Genomic DNA, 19,441 nt, shown 5'->3' on the forward strand with positions numbered 1-19,441 from the left:
GTATCATGAACAGTTGTGTCCATTACAACATTATTACTGTATTTCATTTTAAAAATGATCTTTCTATATCTATGTATACTTAGGGCAGTGCTGCCTGGAAGGCCCTATCCCTAACCGTTGGGGGAGGGGAGTGCCTTCCAGGCACAAAACACAAACTTAACTGCCCAGGGATGGCCAAAGCCACTGGCAGGGATGTAAGCTGCTGTTTATTAAATATATAATTTCCAGCTGGTGGCTGCTGGTCGTTGTAGGCGCACAGTGTAGCATCATGCCTGCATCGGCTTAAGAGGAGCATCTGATGCACCTGTGGCATGGAATTTAGAATCGAAAAAAGAAAGAGTATGCGATTCGGAACGCAACCTAGATTGGTAAAACTGAATAAAATTTACCTCAAAAGTAGTATTTGTAATTTAAATGGACAAGATAAACATCAATTTATCAACTTAAAAATGTATATATTTACCATTTCGGCTTTTTTTTACACCTTAATAGGGCAACGTATCCTGGGAGATACAACTCCTAAAACCCAAAATATACAAAGTATAAAAAAATTTGATGTGGAAATATTTTTCTTTGGTCTTGAAGAGATGAGTGATAACATGACATTTTTTTTAGAAACTCATTTTCCACTGTTGCCTGTTTAAGGGTTAACGCTCAACTCAATGTAACAAACACCATAACATCAATACCAGTGACATTCAGCTTGTTTTTATTCATGACCTTTTCACAGAAGAAGCTTGGCAAATTGGTTCACCTAAAGAACAAAACGCCAAGGTGAGGGGGATATCATCACATAGGGACAGAGCAGTGGAAACCACAAAGGCAGGATATGAGAGTCAGGACACTTATTCCATAAACACAAGAGCAATGGTAATACCCATTGAGCAGCCAGGGTGTTGACATGATGAGGGCTGATTTAGCAGGCTAGCACACAGTTGACCTGATGACAGTGCCAACTTAAGCCACGCCTGGCATTGTACATAATGCGTAATACATAGTGACTTGACCGACCTAAACATGAGGTAAGTAAGGCACAGTGGCGCAAAGATTTATTATCTAGTGTGCAAATGGGGTGACCAAACATCTCTCAAACTCTGCAGAACGACACAACACTGTTGTTAGAATACTACTAATACTAGTACACCCTTATGGAGCAGCTGCGATGTTATGTAAAACATTAAGCCCTTTAAGATATGATGAATCAATCTATAGAGACTATTGTATAGAGAGAATGAAAAGTATATGATGGAAAATTGACCAAAAATTTGATGGAATAGCAAATAGGTGTCGCTGGCTTGTTATAATGGAAATACATTTACAAACATAAATCTACTTGTTAGGTGTGCTCTTCTTCTTAGGAAACTGAAAACAAATTCAAGAAATAAAGTGATTCCCATCATTGTCGTGAAAACATCCCAATGGCAGTAATCTGGCAACCTATGCCATTTACTTGAAACATGATATACAGCATGACACAATAAGTATGATGTTAATAAGTATACTTTGTGAGAGTATTTAGGCAAGACCGATACTGTGGGTAGTGGTTTTAATGCAACGTAACCTATATGACATAATGCCATCCCGACTAGTTTAGTAATTCAGTTCAAAGTCACATCTTTATGTTCAAACTGCTAAGATAGGTCAAGAGTTTGAATCTATACAAATCATTACATCGTCACGTAACACCCAAAAAACAACCACAGCTGATTGAATGAAAAATGAGTTCTCCTGTTATTGCAGTCGGATGCATTAGACACAAAACTAGATTCAACCAGTCCCAAAAGGTGTAATTTCTGAGCTTGTTTAAACTCTTTTTCCAACGCGTCAGCACAAACTGAAGGTGACCTTGCCATGTGTGGAATTCTTTAACGTCATTAGACAGCTGTTAGTTTTGACTTTCCCTATTCTGTTCCCTCACCGAGTAGTAATTACCATTAATATAGTAATGAAATGTTGTTATACATCTTCACACACGTGATTAAAAGGTGCACTATGTAACTTTGGGTTTGTCAGACAAGTGAACATGTTGTAAGGTATATCCTCATAACTGAATAAACAGACTTTCCCTGTAGGAAGAATGGATCCTTGGAAAACCGTTTGGAGTTGGAAAGGTAATTGAAAAGTTACTTTTTCACTGTTGTTGTTTACAGTGCCCAGACATTTGTTTACACACAAATATTCTAGTCTTCGGTTTGGTTCCAGGTGCCTCAAAACATGATTTAGTTTATATATTATGATGATAGAATTATTTAATACAAAGGATAACATGTAGAGTAAATGTGTTTTGTAAACTAACTTCCGGCTCTGCAAATTAAAACAAATCCGCCTCCCAGAAACTGCATAGTGCACCTTTAAGATTTCACTTCAAGAAATGTGGTAATGAATACAGCATACTGATTAAAAACACAGGTCTTGGTCTCCCAGAATACACTGATAGTGTATTACTTCCTCACTCGTATACACTACACTCATCAAAAAAGGCTGATTTGAAATAAAAAAAGTACTATCAAGATCTAAGGCAGCAAAGCCAATAACTGCAGGCAGATATGCACGTCATAATTGTCTAATGAATCTCCTCAATTTTCCAGATGCAGGAAAGTTCAACCTTCTGTAATGACTGTTCAGTAACTATGACGATGTGGAGATTATAGAAAGAAGAGAAAAGCAGAGAAGCTGCAGTCAGACTATTAGAAACACACTACAAGCCATATCCACCGCGACCACCCTACTGAGACAAAACTCACATAGGTGTCAACAACATTACAATTTCTATTTGGTAACAAAAGTGAACTTACTATGCAATATCCTACAAAAAAAAAATGTACCTCAGCTTATAAAATATAATATGAATAAAATAATATAATAGTATTCCTTGGTCCATAAAAACTATGTTACTCTTACAACAAATGTTTCCCTTGCACACAACAGATAAAATCAACAAGCTTTTCAGTAAAAACATGACCTTGGTGGAAAAGAGAGCATAGTGGAAACAGCCTCCAAACCCACAGGAATATAAAAACAAAACAAAAAAAAATGCTTCTTGCACAAATGAGGTGTTTTGATAGTAAGAAAGGCTGGTTCATCTTCTTTTTCGGTAAAGGCGTGGGATTTCAAGTTCCTTTTTTGAGCGGAGCTTTTGATATATCCACAACAAACCACACGGGGGAGCTATGGAGAGGACTCAGTCATCCTTGAGTATTTTCTTTTAACCTTGTCTTTTTGTTTTCAACTCTCTCTTTTTGCATTCCCCGATGCAGTCGCTCTCTGATGAAGAGTCTGTGTGCAATTCTTCACAGGTCCAGGAACCTCTTTGGAAAGTAGATTCACACACTTTCTCGCCCAGTCATTCGAAAAATGACAAACGCATGCACGCGCACGCACACACCCACACACACAGACAGGCACACACAGGAACAGTATTACAATGACAGCACCGACATGCTGGACCCCCCTGACGACATGCCTGAGTCATTGCTGCTGCTGTAAGCCCCCTGGCCATCCCTGAAGCCACCCAAAGAGGATGAGGGTGAGGATGAGGATGCTGGCGACGATGAAGAGATGCTATGTGTGCGCAGAATGGCCCCGGCGGCGCTGCAGTGTGGCCGCGGCCCTGGCTCGGGGGTGTAGGTGAAGGTGAGCGCGGTGGCGTAGATGATTCCGTCGTTGCGGACCAGAGTGACGGGCACCTGGACCGGCTGTCTCACCCAGCGCCAGCCCTCCCGGAAGGCCGAAATGTCGGGCACCACACACAGAACGCTCTCTCCACATCTGACAGGAAGGAGGAAGAGACACGATTTTTACCAAAACATAAAAAAAAAATACTTTTCCATGACAGTTTACGGCATTTCCATAACCTTATTTAAGTAGCTTAAAAGTACAGCAGGTCGGCCTGTTTCAGAATCATATGGCTCAATAATGCTGCGTTTCTCTTGAGCCATGGGTTATATTTGTTGTTCGAAAAGGCATGAATTATTAAAACACGCACTAACCAGTCATTCTGGCGGATAAGATTTTTTAACAATAGCAATTTCGCATAATGTAAGACCATGTTTTTTGAATTTTTAAAACATGTTTTAAACACAAATGAGAGTAAAAATCTAAACTTTTCCAAAACACTTAATATAATTCCAAACCCTTTCCAAGCCTGGAAAACCGTTTTTCTTCAAATTTTGTAACTTTTCCAGGAATTTCAAAGAGTGTGGGAAAAACTCTGGACATAACCACTCACCTGTACATGGTGTCTGCCTCCACGTCACCGAACCACACTCTGAGTTTCGGGGTGAAGTTCTGACCAGTCAGCTCCAACATGGCTACATCTCCTCCGCCGTTTAACTTGACACAGACACAAAGAAAAGAGAAGGTTTGAGGTTTTTGAAGGTCCCTATAACGCTGAGTAAAAAAAACTTAAAATGAGGAAGTAGTTGGTAACCAGAATGACACATAAGCATTACATGAAGCATTACAAGCATATTTTCAACAGGCTAAGTGCACACCTGCAGAGTCTCTACCACGGGGACAGGTGTGACAGGTGTGGGGACGGGGCCCATGCCCTCATAAAAGGTGTACTCTGCCTTGTCAGTGCTAATGATAGTCCAGGAAGCCCCATCATTAATTATCTCCTTGTTGGTCTCTTTGGAGCACTGTGTGGCCTGGAGAAAAAAAACACACAAAAAATATGAAAAAAACAAAAGAAGACATCCTACTTTTACATTTAACAAGGATAAAAAGACACTTGAGCAAGCTAGCATTGAGTCAGTTAGGATCTAACCAATAAGAGGGGCAAGAATGTTAATGTTGTCCTTGTATTCTAATTTGAAAAAAATGGGTGTGGCTATTTTAACTTCACACGTTGCTTTGAAGCATATAGGTTGATATTCTGTTGTCTACAAGCAGGAACAGCAGCACGATCCCAGCTCAGATACAACCTTTTACATTTTTCATTATCAGTAACAATATGAACATCTTTTTCATAGCAGGTTCGACAAAAATCATCTGACTTAATAATTAGTTACATACAGCACAAAAAGTGGGTGGAAGCTAAATATTGCACTGTTGGAAAATGGATAATACAGGCAGCGGCTTAGTAATACAATCTCTGTTGGAACCAATTATGTTTAAATTCTGGTTACATTTTGGAATTAATTATTTAGCAACTATGGTGCCGTTTGTTTTTGCCAACTACAACATCAAATTTTAACAGAGCTCTGACAGGCCTCTTCTCCATAGCAGAAGTCAAGTTTTTATGGGTATTGTATTTACAGTCCGGGCGGAAAACTTGAATTCATTCTTTAAACTAATGACCACAACACAAACCTATAGCATCATAACATTATCCGGCGGAGCTCTGTGATTATTTGGTAAGTGACTCATTGGAAATACTTTGAAATGGGAATAAATGTCTAATGTTTTTACCTGTGTTGGATCAGAGATTTTACAATAAACAGATTCAAAATGCAGAGTTAAAAACTGTCCGTGTGTGTGTGTGTGTGTGTGTGTGTGTGTGTGTGTGTGTGTGTGTGTGTGTGTGTGTGTGTGTGTGTGTAGTAGGGGTGTGAACGTTTACAAAAATGTCTAACCGGTTACACGTCGGATTTTTTTTCGTGTACACAGTTAAACGTGACGTCATTGTCGCCATGCGACCACCGTTGGAAGCGCCCGTCCTGTAGGCGCGCGCGCACACACACACACACACACGTTCGCTCGCCTGTAAACCTAAACACAGTTGATATGAACTACGCTCTTTTAAACACCTTATAATAGGTCCATGGTACACACACACATACGCTCGCCTGTCATTTGTTCGCCATCATTATCGCCTTTGTTAATGTCCTGATTAATATAGCCTATCGCTTTCGACATGTCCACATTTATGCAGGTTGGCCAGGTGTCATAAAGTCTGGGCTACTTACGAGCGTAGTTCACGTCAATCGGGTAACTTTAATCTTTCATCACACGACTGTGACTCGAGCCCGACGGTGACTCCCCGTGTGTTTGTGTGCGCATGTGTGTCTGCAGTGCCGATAGACACACTCATACACACCAAGGGATAACAGATTCGGCAGACTAGCTTTTATCATCCCCAAGTAGTTTGATATGTAAAATTAATAAATGTGTGTTTCCAGAACATATTCAGAAAATTTGTTAGAATTTTTTTTTTAAATGGTTTTCGTTTACTGATTTTTCCTAAACGGTTATGATTTACTAACCGATTACACGTGCACACGTGTACACGTGCACACCCCTAGTGTGTAGTGTGTGTGATTAGACACCTGGAACTGGATGATCCTCTCCTGGGATAGGCAGAGATACATGCGTTCCGTATCTTTCAGGTAGAAGGCACACTTGTGAAGCTGGGACACTGGGTCATCTGCCTCCATTGATGCAGCCTGCTTGTCCACTTTGCGAATGACCTGAGGAATTGAGTCACACACACACCGCTAATAAATACACATACAATAAATACTCTACGTATGTGCAAATTAACACAAAAACATTTGTGCCATTAAAAGGAGGTGCACATTTGATCAAACCAGTGTTTTATGGCTGCTCATAACTCAGAAACAATAAACTGTGGCATTGATACACACGTACCAGTCTAGGCAAAGCCATGCCAGTAACAGAACAGACCAATTTGACCGTCTGGCCATAGTGAATATAGCCATCCCTCACAGCAAACTCCTCTCCTTCAGACTCCTCATCGTCCACTACACGAAACGACACACAAGCACAAAAATAATGCAAAGATAAGAATACCTCTCTCCACCTTTGAATAGGTGCTCCAGATCTGGGCAGTCAACAAACTCATACAAGAAGATAACAGGACTATCAAAATGTGTATCTGCTTTTTATGCAGGTAAGGTGTTAACATGAATCAAATGGAAATCAAGAAAACAGAAGAGAAAAAAAAATGAAAAAAGAAAAAGGGATAAAAGCAATGTGTGACTTACAGAGGTGGATGAAGAATGCACCCCACTGTTGGGAGCTGGCAAGAAAGTTTCCCCCCTCCACGTGAAGGTACCTCGTACTAACAGTCTGGGAACGCAGGCGGTTAAACAACGCCACCTTAGTGCCTGAAGCTATACACACTGAGGATAGAGACAGACACACACACATTGAATGAGGGCCTTAACGTGAGCTGGTGTGTGTGTGTGTGTGTGTGTGTGTGTGTGTGTGTGTCGACACATCCTGCAACTCACAATCTGCATTTTTCAAGGACTGTTTTTTCTTGGAGGGCTTGGAGATGACCTTGATCCTTTTGCTCAGAAAGACTCCAATGTTGGCACTGTTCCCATACAACATCTTCACAGACAGCATGAAGTGTTTCCTTTTATCGGAGTCACTGATGTAAAGCGTCTTAGCGGCGCAAAAGTGCTAACATAGGGAAAAGACACAGGTTAGTTTTTCTTTGTGTGTGAATATGTTTTCATTTCCCTGGTTTCTTTCTGAAAACATATTCATTAGTGACCTTGGTGACAAAATGTGAGGAGATGCAAGAACATCCGTACAGCGTGAATATGGTTAGAGGTGGAGTGGGCGATTCTGGAGAATGGTTGTTGTCACTTGTCAAAAATCACTTCTGTTGTTAATACACAGCCTTGACTCTGTAAATTGGTGTGTAAATAAAGGTTGTGTAAACAGAGGGGGCCCACGGGTCGTAGCTAGCATCATGCCCTTTAACAGAGCCTACGCTTTGTGGACACTGGATTTTAATATATATATTAACACTAGATATTCACTGCTTTTGACAAAAAAAGATTTTTGCCAACAAGCATTCTTTAGAATCGCTGACTCCACCTTTTAGAGGGTTTTTGCAGCTACAAATGGAGGATATGGTCAAACTGCAAAGCAAAGCATTTCATGCTGTGGTCATTTTGGTAATGGGGGTGTATAAGTAGTGAAGCAGTGGAAGAGTATTTAGCAACACCATCATATGGAAAGATAATTCAAAAACCCCACTGCACTGTGTTATTATTACAAATGCCTTCTCACCTTTCCATCTAAATTGAGTTGCTGCATCTCCTGCTCACTGTTCCCTATCCCAATGAATGCACACGGCTGGGCCTCTTGCTCGGTACAACCCTCCTTCTCCATACTCTCCAACTTCTTCTGCCAGCCACTGCCCATCAGATACACACATGGCGGAGGGCAGAAAAACCTAATTGACACAAGAAAAGGTTGAAAAACATTTAACGAGTATTTCATTTATTTATCAACCACACTTTTCATTGAATGCGTAATTAAACAGGCCCACACAAACCTTTTTTCATTTCCGTATGACTTTTGTGCAACTTTTGCATGGAGTATGAGAACTGTTTGATCGTCTTTCCCCTTCATGTAATTTCTCATAGCCTCCCTGCAAGTGAATGGGGGGAGTGGGGTAACACATGTTAACACTGGTCACCACAGAACAAACTATTCTCATATCAACTTGTAATAAAGTGGCATTCTGCTGTGGTTTAACATTTTGGAGTTGTTTGCACTGCGAAAGGGTTTCCTGTGTTTCCCTACCTCGTCAAACGCTGAGGCTGAGGTCGCTCACCAAACTTCCTGCAAAACAAAAACATCAGGTCTGTTTACAAGTAGTTTTCAGTAGCCTAGAGATTTAAAAACAATACACTAAACAAAAAAACGTATGACTAAAGGTGCGTGGAAAAACTCTCAATGGACAGTGACATCTCTGATGCAGGGGGCTCTTGAACTTTCCTACTTTGTCAAATAACTAAGAAAAACGTGCTAAGACCAAAGATCGACACATGGTAAAGGAATTTGCCTCCGTTTCTGTGGCTGTTTTTATACTGTGAAATGAGCTAGTGTGCAGTAGGCTTAGCCCAGTAGTAGCCTATATGATAATATTATTATGTAGGCCTGGATGGCGAGTGTAGAACAGTAGGCTTCAATGGTACAATACTGTGAATTGATCATAAGTCGTATAGGCTACAATTCAATTAAAACAATACACATTTGTTAAAGATGATTAGGCCTATATCAATTTTACAATACTGTGCTATAACTAGGCCTGCAAACCGCAACTGATGTGACGTTAATGTGCGAACAACGTTGTTGTCGGAGTAGCCTAGTTTGTACAGAGTATTAGCCTAAAATTTTGCGGTTATCAACTTGTTAAAACAGAAATAAATAGACAAGTTAAGTCAACATTAGACGATTGACAAACAAGAAGTTTCTGAAATATTAAGAGAGAGAGACAGAGTCGATATAGTACAACTCCACAAACGGCAGAGAAACCAGGCGATACAACGAAGAATAGTTTTTCACAACTGACCCCACATCACGCCACACAGTAACACTATATGGAGTACACTTACTGGGGCAAATCAAACATGGTTAACACCCAAGAACATCACTCAAAGCGCTACAAACTCGCAATAGTTTATCCCAAGAAAACAAAACTTTTTTTTAAAACATTCTGCTCTAAATTTCAGCACTTACCCCGTAACAACGGGCGCCATCTTCAAAATACCCCCCCCGAAAAAAGTCCAACAATCGCGAGATCCCTCCCCCAGCCCCCTCGCAGAGGCCTACGGCACAACAGAAGAATCAGACTGGAAGGAAAAGCAGAGCGAGAGAGAGAGAAGGGGGAAGGTGTGACGGGGCAAAGGGGTGAGAAGAGGGGAGTGGCGACGGGCAGAGGGCAGACGCCAAAACAACAGGCGTGGGAAAGTTGCAAGGTCGCGCGATAGCGGAAAAACTCTCACAATAGACATGAATGAAGATAGGCCAATTGTATCGCGAGATGAGGAAGAACCCTCACGACTTGCTCCCCCCCACCACACCAAGCCAACCACACTGTAACTCGATTCCCACGCCTTGTTGAGCAATAAAGCAAACTACACCTCTCTATGTTGAAGAGCTGGAAACACAGCTTGAAGATACATAGGTGTTACGGGCACTGACACACTGGAAAAATAAGTCTCTTTTTGTTTTAAAGAGAGAGATTGTTTAGGCCTATATGGCCTTTATAAGACTTGTAAATCAATCATAATCTTAGAGAAACATCAGCATGTCCCCTGCTTTGAAGACCTGATCAGCAATGAAGTGTAAGAACATTACAATAAAACCCAACTTTAAACAGTAATGATATTTTGGAATACGCTTTATTATAGAAACTTATTTTCAAATGAATATAAAAAAAATAAATGTACAAAAGTTTGACAAAATGAATTTCATTAATTTAGACAGTACTAGATGAACAATTGTTCCAGAATCTCTCACAGCATTTGGATATTCTACAGACTGAACACATCATTTCGCAAACTGTGTTAATAAAAGTAATATTTATATTAACTGCGTAGTGTAGGAGCACTGGGGCACTGTCATACATTATTATGGTGAGTAATGGCAACACACATTTAAGGTGAGATAACAAAATCACCAAACATATAATTTTCAGATATCACAATTAAACTACTGTACATGGGCATTATACAGAAGAACTGCTCTCATTTAACTCACGACACATTTAACAAAATGTGGGGGAAAAAAACCCATCATTTTGGCAAGTGGAATTGTGTCTCCTTCTGCTCTAGAGTAATGCAACAGGGCTTATAAGACAGCAGAAGGGACTCTCCCAAGAGGAAGTCACCAATGCCCTGTTGAACCACTACAGCAACACCCTGCTGCTGTAGTCTGTGGCACAACATGAGGAATGAAACCAGCATTGGTAACATGTCAAACCACAGATTAACAATGTCAGTCTATAGTTCTTCCTGAGTCAGTTCAGATATCTGGCAGGAGTCAGCTGCTTCAAATGTAAAGATCTTTGAACAAAAACATTCAAACATTTATGGTCCTGTAAAGTATTGACTAAATATTGAAAAACAAATGAAGAGGTGCTATGTGAAAGAAGCGACGCACGTCTGTTCAATAGCAGAGAACCTCCTCCACAGTTCTGACCAGATAAATACGATCTCCTGTTATCCGCTTTTCCAAATGTTCTCCAGCAAATCTGATGCAAACACAATGCCATCAGGGAATTGTTGTGTGAATGTCCCAGCCATCATTATTGACTCTCTTAAAACTCCTACTCTCTACTCCTAAATCTTCCAGAAAATCTTCTTTCTGTAGAGCACGTAGGAGATGAAGACCCAACAGGAGGTAGCCACGAGGTTCTGAGTCAGGTGCTCGGTGTGTGATTGGCTGTTGGCCATGCGCCAACGGAAGGGGAAGTACTCTTCAAACACCTCATGGCCCACGTACACCAGGATGGAGTTCATACCTGGAATCAAGAGCAAAGCAAAGGTTGGTATGATTATGGAGATTTGTTTAACGCTAATAGAACACCTCTAAAAAAGGAATTTCAAATGGGTAGATTTGGTAGAGCCTACTTGGCCTAGCAGACATATTTCGCCAGAAGATTTCGTTCAGTGATTGAACATTGAATAATTTAATGATTATCATCACACAAGTAAATCTCCACGAATAGCTGATTTCTATAGCCATATCAAACTAAATGAAAACACTGCACAACAAAAGTACAAGGATGAATTGGTTTGAAGTAAGTGCCGTCATCATCTGCACAGTGTACAAAATGCTTTATGTCAAAGTTGTCAGCGAATGCCGAGCTTCATTCTGACAAAACAGTGCTCGCTCTCTCACTCACTCACCGGGGTAGTAGAAAGGTGCTCCAGACCACCACTCCTTCACATCCACTGTGTAGTACACCAGCACTAGCAGCACATATGCAAAACATGCCAGTGTTGTCACATAGGACAGAGACCTAGAAGTGATATGAAAAATACTGTTCAAACAAATGTAGAAAACTTGGGACACAACCCAAATTCTTTCAAATATACAAAATGAGTGATACGTTAGGCAAGGATGTGTGAGGAAGCATCTTTCTAAAATATTTAAATAGACATTCAGGAAAGAAGGGACTAAATCCTTTATTATCCAACAAAACATAAAATATCAGAGGCACAACAAATGATACACCAAAAGCTAGGAATGTCTGTTTTTTTTCAACTAGCTCTTCCTTGCAGCAACTTCCCCAAAAATTCAGATAGATACCAAAAAACAACTGCTGAGCAAACATGTTTCCAATGGGGAAAGTACATGAAAGTAAACTTCACCATAAGTTCTTGTTGACAGGAATGAAGCCCTGGTCTGTGGAACACTTGGTAAGAAGTGCCGATATGACCCCCTGTGAGATACAAGATACTGTATTATTCACTTGGGAGAGCAAAAGTGTTGTGAAATAATGTGTTGATAGAAATTTGCAAAGATTGACACTGAGATCCTCTTTAGCAAAACACTGACTCATTTAACATACTTAGACGTAGGGTTGCAAAGGGGTGGAAACCTTCCAGAAGTTTTCTATGGGAAGTTTAGGAATGTTGAGAATGTACACCTATTCTTGTTTGCAAAAAGGTTTGAAACTTTCCATGAGAATTAATGGAAAGATGTGGGAATCAACTGGACATTTTGGGTTCATTTATACCAACTGTTTTTAACCGTGCACTCTTCATTCTTCCATCCCATGCAAAGATGATTTGCATATTTCAAACTAAAACAGGACTTTTGAGGCCACAGTCCTGTATAACATGTATGACTACATCCAGTCAGGAAAGTTTGGATGATGTCACTCGCCTAAATACACTTGATTATGATATTTAAGTTTACTAGCAGATACTAAATCTAATTTATTTGTATAGTTTCTACTGCATTTTTAAATAACCCAAATATTTGATTCCCAATAACTCCCATATAATCCCATTAATGCACATGGAAGGTTTCCTACTTTGAATATTTCTGAAGTTTTGCAACCCTACTTAGAAGTAACAATAAATTTAAACCCATCTGTGCACATACTGTAGTAGCGTAAAATATGATTTGAGTTAATGTGCTTACCAGTAAGAGGCCCCATATGAGAAACCTTGAGATTATACTTGTGTGGATATCTCTGTAGTGTAAGATTATTTTTCCTGCCTGGGGAAAAATTCAAAATTACAAACAAAACATTTAAAAAAAAAATTCCAAAGAAGCTACATGTTATTATCAGTATCAAAAATATGAATAATAGCAAAAGACAAATGGTAGTGAGAACCAGACCAATGCGTATTACAAACCTGCAATCCGAGAAAAGCCATCAGTATAGAGTTGATGCTGCCAAGAACCCCTTCTGGATCGTATGGCATGCGGGTCAAATATATCACCTTCATTGAAATGGAAACAAAAGTGGATTTTTGTAAACAAGTTCTGACAGGGTCGACCCTGTGGCACCTGTAATGTTACCACGGGGAGAAACCCGATATGAAAGCTAAAGCTTAACATTGCAGGTTATAAAAAGACTGAATGTGACTGCTGTTGGTATGTTTGGTTTGTGTGTGGCTGCCGGTCACTAACCCGTGACGAAGGCGTCTGATAGATGTGTTTCTCTCCAAGCAGCCATCGGTCAATCAGACCTGCGGCTCCGCCAGTGCAGTTAGCATACAGGCCCATGTCCCCGATCCCACCTGGACCCAGATAGCCTCTGTTCAGAAGAGTGGGCTTCAGTCAGTGTTATCATTGTAGTAAGTAAACCTTTGTTCATGCTGAAAATCCATCATTCGGAATGTGGAACAATACAGATTATAGTCAGCAGCTTCACATTTTAGATTGCCAACTTGAAAAGCAGTGAAAGTTAATTCATACCTATGCCAAGGCTTTGTTATATACTGAATAGATGACTTCTTTCAATTTGCCATAAGGGGGAGCTGCACCTTACCAGTTATTCAAAAATCCTAAACCTATCACCATGGATGTCCATTATATACACCATCAACATTTTTTTATTTTTTGACTGTGTTCAATTGTTTCTCACAAAAGAAAGATGTTATCTATCTTTGATTTTATAAACATATTTGTTTCTAAACTAAATGGGAGGTGAAGTGACTCATGTATGTTTTAGACACATTTGTTTAGACACATTGAGTTGTGAGTATAATCTCATGCCTAATTTCAATGACAGAAAATGTTAAGAGAAATTGAACATGCAACTGAACATGGGTCTGAATCAAATATGTAGTGATTGAGCTATTTCATTAATAAACTGATACAAAAAAACACACACGTGCCCTGTCCAACTCACGTTGGGCAATCTGGTACAGGAAGTAGGAAAGTGAGGCATAGCCAGATGGTTTCTAACAGGAGCACACACAGCCAGGCTGGCCAGTAGAGCAAGATGTCAAGACCTGGGGACCAACAAGCATCCTGGAACACACACAGACACTCCTCAATCAAACACGTTTCTTCTCCTTCAGAATACATTCACCATAAGCACATTTACCAAAGATAGGTAAACAAGACATTACAGTCAGAACATCGGAATTAATCTATGCTTTTATGTATCCGCAGTAGGCTCATTTATTTGAGCAAATGAACAATAAAGTAAAAAGAGGGATCTCGCGATAGTTGGACTTTTTTCGGGGGGGGGGGGTATTTTGAAGATGGCGCCCGTTGTTACGGGGTAAGTGCTGAAATTGAGAGCTGAATGTTTTAAAAAAAAGTTTTGTTTTCTTGGGATAAACTATTGCGAGTTTGTAGCGCTTTGAGTGATGTTCTTGGGTGTTAACCATGTTTGATTTGCCCCAGTAAGTGTACTCCATATAGTGTTACTGTGTGGCGTGATGTGGGGTCAGTTGTGAAAAACTATTCTTCGTTGTATCGCCTGGTTTCTCTGCCGTTTGTGGAGTTGTACTATATCGACTCTGTCTCTCTCTCTTAATATTTCAGAAACTTCTTGTTTGTCAATCGTCTATATAAAGAAAGTTACGTTATCAGGTTAAAATTGTTGCTGTTGGCTGACCGTTGTAAGGACGTCAAGGTGACCTCTCGCCACCAACAAATCCAGGCTGGCTACCACTAGATATGACCAGGCCAAACGTTGCAACACACCCGGGATCCGTAGGTTGTCCCAAGATACTGTGGCGAGGATGAGAATGATATTGTAAGTTTTAAAACATGACGTCTACATCGTTTAAATATCATAGTCAACATCAAAGATGCGGGTCTATGCTCACATGATCCCTGGCAGTAGTTTGGGTTGATGATGAAGACGCCAATGATGAAGAGCTGCAGGCTCCTCCACACAACTTTCTTCAGCAGTGAGCAGCGTGTCAGGCCTTTAAGGAGCAGGGAGTTGATTGACAGGGCCACAGACGTCCCCATTATAAACACAAACCTGGTGGATGAAAAAAAGAGGAGTACAATGACACAATAAGTAAAACAATAAGGTTCATACAAGATTTGAGAATTATTTTTTTACCCTTGTTGACTGACAGCTCAGCTGAGAGAACAAGGGGAACTGATAAAGTCTATGGTTTTGGTTAAGTTTATCCCAGTTCCTTTTTCTTTTAGGGGCAAGGGAAGTTTTAGTGTGGAGAAAAAAATAAGTTTTATGTTGATTTCATTTCTAAGTTTATGTGAAGCAATTTGAGCTGCATCGCTTTGTATAAAAGGTGCTATACAAATGATGTTGTATGAGTGTTCAAATACGTAGCTATCCAATTAAAAGATCAGGGCCAACTAATCTGCAGTACTAAGATATGCGAGGGAAAAATTGCAAATTTAAAATGAGCTTACCAAGGGAAGACTAAATCTGCAACAGTAAGGCCTGCGAGGAGACAAGTGGGAAAACACAAGCTTTAAAAATCCACTACGATACCAAGGCCGATACCCACCCAGGCAGATATGAAAGAGATGTGAAGGATGTGATGTGGCTCAACAAATGAAAAGCAGAACCAGGTGTGGCTCACCATTCCAGCTTTCGTGTCTGAAGAACCAGTATCGTCCCCCTCCGTAGTTCACAAACACCATAATGACTAAGGCGATACTAACAGAAAAAAAGAGACAAGGTTTTATTACTGAGAAACACTGAGTACCGCAAGCAAGCAAAAGTTATATCGCCAAAATTGTTTCAAATGGTCCATCAAAGTAAAACATAACAGAAATACAACTAACTGGTTAACTTGAGGAGAAGAAAAAAAATCCCCTTGAAATGTATACAACTTCAAAGAACCCAATCCATTTTAATAGTATCAGTAAGGGCTCATTAATCAATGCCAATTCCAGTGTCCGTTGCCAAACTGTCACATTGCAGTAAGCATCACATGATACAGTATATGGATGGATCAGACGGAGCAGTAATTAAGTTTGTATGTTTTTCTGAGCAAGCTGAGCTCCAGGGGTGGGGGGGGGTCTTACCCTCTGAATGTGTCCAGAGATCGCAGCCTCTTGCTGGGGCTGGTTGGTGGAGGGAGGATGTCGTCAGTAGCTAGTGACACTGCCCTGCCGGGGGAGCCCAGTTCCTGAATGATGAAAAAGGTAGACATCAACACTGTTCTATTGGAGGCATATACCATTTCTGCACACATAGTTACAAATAAGGTTCCTAAAGTTCCCTTGAAGATTAGAATATCTTCGTTTTGAAAGAGTATATCCATTCAAAAAGCTTAATTAATGTGGGTGGGAATGTATTGTATACATAGATTTTGTTATCCGTCTCAATTTGTGAATTTTTCGAATGAAAAAATAAAATACAAAACCATAATTAATAAGGATGTTTGGTTTCTTGTTTGAGTGTTGTTTTAGTAGCATCTCAGTTAAATACTGTACAGCAGTTTGTGGTTTGAACACTCACAGAGTTGATGAGCCTCTCCGTCTCCATGGTGCCAGCGATTCGGTAGAGAATACCCTTAACAACATCAAGCCTGGACAAGAAGCAATGAAGTCGTTTAGAATGAATTCCGTAATACACACAAGCTCATATACAGCAGCCTCTGTGCTAAGCAGTGATCTTAAAAAGACAAGTGAAAATCGTTATTTGACATTTATAGATTTGGTGTTCGACTGTGAAGCTCACATTTTTACTCAGTAATTTATTATATTAATAGAAAATTTAATTGTTTTACCCTAATAGCGTTTTTCCGATGGCAGTCACCAAAGCCAGTCCAGAAAAGATAAGAAAAGCAACCAAGATGGCTGTGTGGAGAGAGAGGGGCATTATGTGAATGGAGCATGTTCTTTGCACAGCATGGTGGGGATGAACCTAGCATCAAAACACTTGTCATATGTCCAGGTCATACACGCTTACGACTGCTTTTATCTGTGTAAGACTCACGTATGTAGCTGTTGACAGGGTCTGCATCAGTCACCATTGAACAGTTGACCACTGCGGAGTCGTTCAGATCTTTCACCCACAGAGTGTAGTTCCCGTGCTCGCCAAAGTGGAATGGAACCCTGGAAGTTAAAATGACACGCTTACCAGGCAGCAAACCAGCAAGACCGAACTTTAATTTTATACATTTTACTTTTTTTTTTTATGAGAAAAATTTACTTTAAACACACTACAATCTTCTATTTTGCTGTATGTAAATCATATATATATAGTGCTGGCATATGTGAAACATGTCTGTGTTGCTTAACTTACTTGCAGAGCTCCAGGTTGACAGTAGTGCTGTTGAGCTGTAGTGTAATTTCATGCTTTGTGCTCACAACAAAGTCTACTGAACTGGGCTGACCAGGGCTAGGTCCCCGAGGCACCACACCTAGCTGCTGGTACAAACACTAAGACAAGCAGAAACAAGGGCCGACCGTCACCATCATCATTCATGTATTTCCAAAGAATCAACTGGAGTGTGTCGGGTGTTTCGTGTGAAAGCCTATATACCTTGTAGCAGCGCTCTGACATCCAGGACACCACTACGTCTCTGTCCAGGTCATTGGCGACTGTCAGAAGTGCCTCATCCATCCTCAGGACTATGTGCTTCTTATGATGAGGGAAGCCAGCTGAAGTTAGACAGAGCAGGTACATGTTGTGCAGATCAGTCGAAAGCCATTAGCAAATCAATTTGCAGTGCAGACAGAGATAAATGGTAATAATAAATCATGCAAAAAAGATGCTTCAGCCTACTACAGTGTGGCTGACCACACCCTGTTGTAAAGCCACTGTTCACTGAACAGACGTTATAAACAATATTCACATGATCAGAAACCCATGGGTTTACAATCACACTGGTCACACACTAGAATGAAGAACACATGCGTAAAATAATCCATAGCTTTCCTGACAGATCACATACCAGTCAGAGAGAAGTTCCACTATGAATGCTTTGCTTTTTAAAGCCTCGGTGCAGCTGTGCAGCAAGACTTCTGCAACTTACCTCAAACCAATGTGTCGTGGCTGTCGTTATAGAAGAGAAACTTATTCCATGACAAAATGTAAGGTAGTTAGATGGGTATATAGCAAAAAACACGCTGTCCAATCGAGCTGCAAGCTACAGCCAGTCAGCTAACTAAGGAAGAAGCCTGGAAAGGGAAGGCATGTGAGAGGGCTGAAGAGATGGCTGCAGAGCTCCGTGGTCACATGCTGTATTAATCCGTATACTAACCCCAAGAGAGGGAAGTTTAAACAGTCTGGAGCGACTTATTTTGACTGCCAGCTGATTGCTTGAGTTGGTGATGTTTTGCAATTCCAAAACACAGTAAGCCACGTAGCTAGCATATTTAGCGATTTAGCTTTAATGGCAAACACTTAAAAACCAACATATCCACTTGTTTCCAGTTGTTTGGTAAAATCCACCGCCGTATCATCTCTTAAAATGGGTTTTGAACACACAAAGGGGCTGGCGTTGTTGTAAACATTGTGCTGGACATTGGGGGATTAGTTTACTGTAGCTAACCTAGCTGAAACTATCCTATAGCCTACTTGTTCATATTGTAAACATTCCTTGTTTACTTACAGGTAGATGTCTCAGCTGTGAGGGGCACCACACACACGGCTACAACCAAAGCAATAGCAGCGAGGGAACACATATCACGTTTCTCTAGTTCTTGTGTCATTTCTCTCCGCCTCGCCGTCGCCCCTACGACTGGAGAAGTGTTAACTTTAGGGTTCTTCTTCAATTTCCTTTTTGCCATAGCAGCAGATCCCACTTCCGATCCGTCCTTGTTTTGACATGGTAGTGGGAGCGATGATGCTCAAAGTACATTTTTGACTCTACCAGTTTACTGATCAATACATGATAGACTGTAATAAATGTGGACCAATTTTTTTATACAGTCAATGATTCACATCTCCGGAATGAAGCAGCCTGTGTTTTGTAAACGATCAGGCAACCGTAACAGCTGACATGGTTTGTGAAAAAAACCTTGTGAAAATCCAAGAAATCGCACGCAGTAATTTATTTGGCAGGCGTATGCACCACGTTTCCAACGTTGGCCCATATAGTCTATGGAAATGTTGGATTTACTTGTTATTTTTGATTTCTTGTTATTTGTTTGCCCTTCAATGCTTCCAGACGGACACAATGAATATATGGGATTGAGGATGATACATCCTGCTGGATTAAACGGTGTCGTAAATGCCTCTTTATAGGTCCATGGTAAATGCTTTATATGTCCATGGTAAATGCAGTACCAAAGGTCAATCAAGTCGACTGGCGCATGC

General features: G+C 40.5%; 2 protein-coding genes across 2 annotated transcripts; both read right to left on the reverse strand.

Annotated features, from left to right (window-relative positions):
- Nucleotides 1-692: 692 nt before the first annotated feature.
- Nucleotides 693-9,530, reverse strand: LOC307251699 (recombining binding protein suppressor of hairless-like). The gene is made up of 11 exons (XM_080029096.1): nt 9,448-9,530; nt 8,509-8,547; nt 8,258-8,353; nt 7,990-8,155; nt 7,197-7,371; nt 6,948-7,085; nt 6,592-6,704; nt 6,270-6,410; nt 4,494-4,649; nt 4,229-4,332; nt 693-3,768 (listed from the first exon to the last, which is right to left on the reverse strand). The coding sequence occupies exons 1-11, from the start codon at nt 9,465-9,467 to the stop codon at nt 3,420-3,422; spliced, it is 1,497 nt and encodes a 498-aa protein (XP_079885222.1). The 5' UTR covers nt 9,468-9,530; the 3' UTR covers nt 693-3,419.
- A 563-nt stretch (nt 9,531-10,093) lies between these two features.
- Nucleotides 10,094-19,161, reverse strand: hgsnat (heparan-alpha-glucosaminide N-acetyltransferase). The gene is given in 19 exon segments (XM_080028743.1): nt 10,094-11,233; nt 11,622-11,734; nt 12,087-12,157; nt 12,865-12,942; nt 13,083-13,169; nt 13,360-13,486; nt 14,084-14,205; nt 14,801-14,916; nt 15,015-15,175; nt 15,577-15,607; nt 15,750-15,826; nt 16,198-16,301; nt 16,634-16,703; nt 16,905-16,974; nt 17,114-17,232; nt 17,423-17,559; nt 17,663-17,781; nt 18,735-18,885; nt 18,887-19,161. Coding segments are annotated over 19 exon segments (2,001 nt in total). The 5' UTR covers nt 18,953-19,161; the 3' UTR covers nt 10,094-11,051.
- Between the last annotated feature and the right edge of the window lie 280 nt (nt 19,162-19,441).

The sequence above is a fragment of the Ammodytes marinus genome, assembly GCF_949987685.1.
Source record: "Ammodytes marinus genome assembly, chromosome: 6".
Classification (NCBI taxonomy): domain Eukaryota; kingdom Metazoa; phylum Chordata; class Actinopteri; order Uranoscopiformes; family Ammodytidae; genus Ammodytes; species Ammodytes marinus.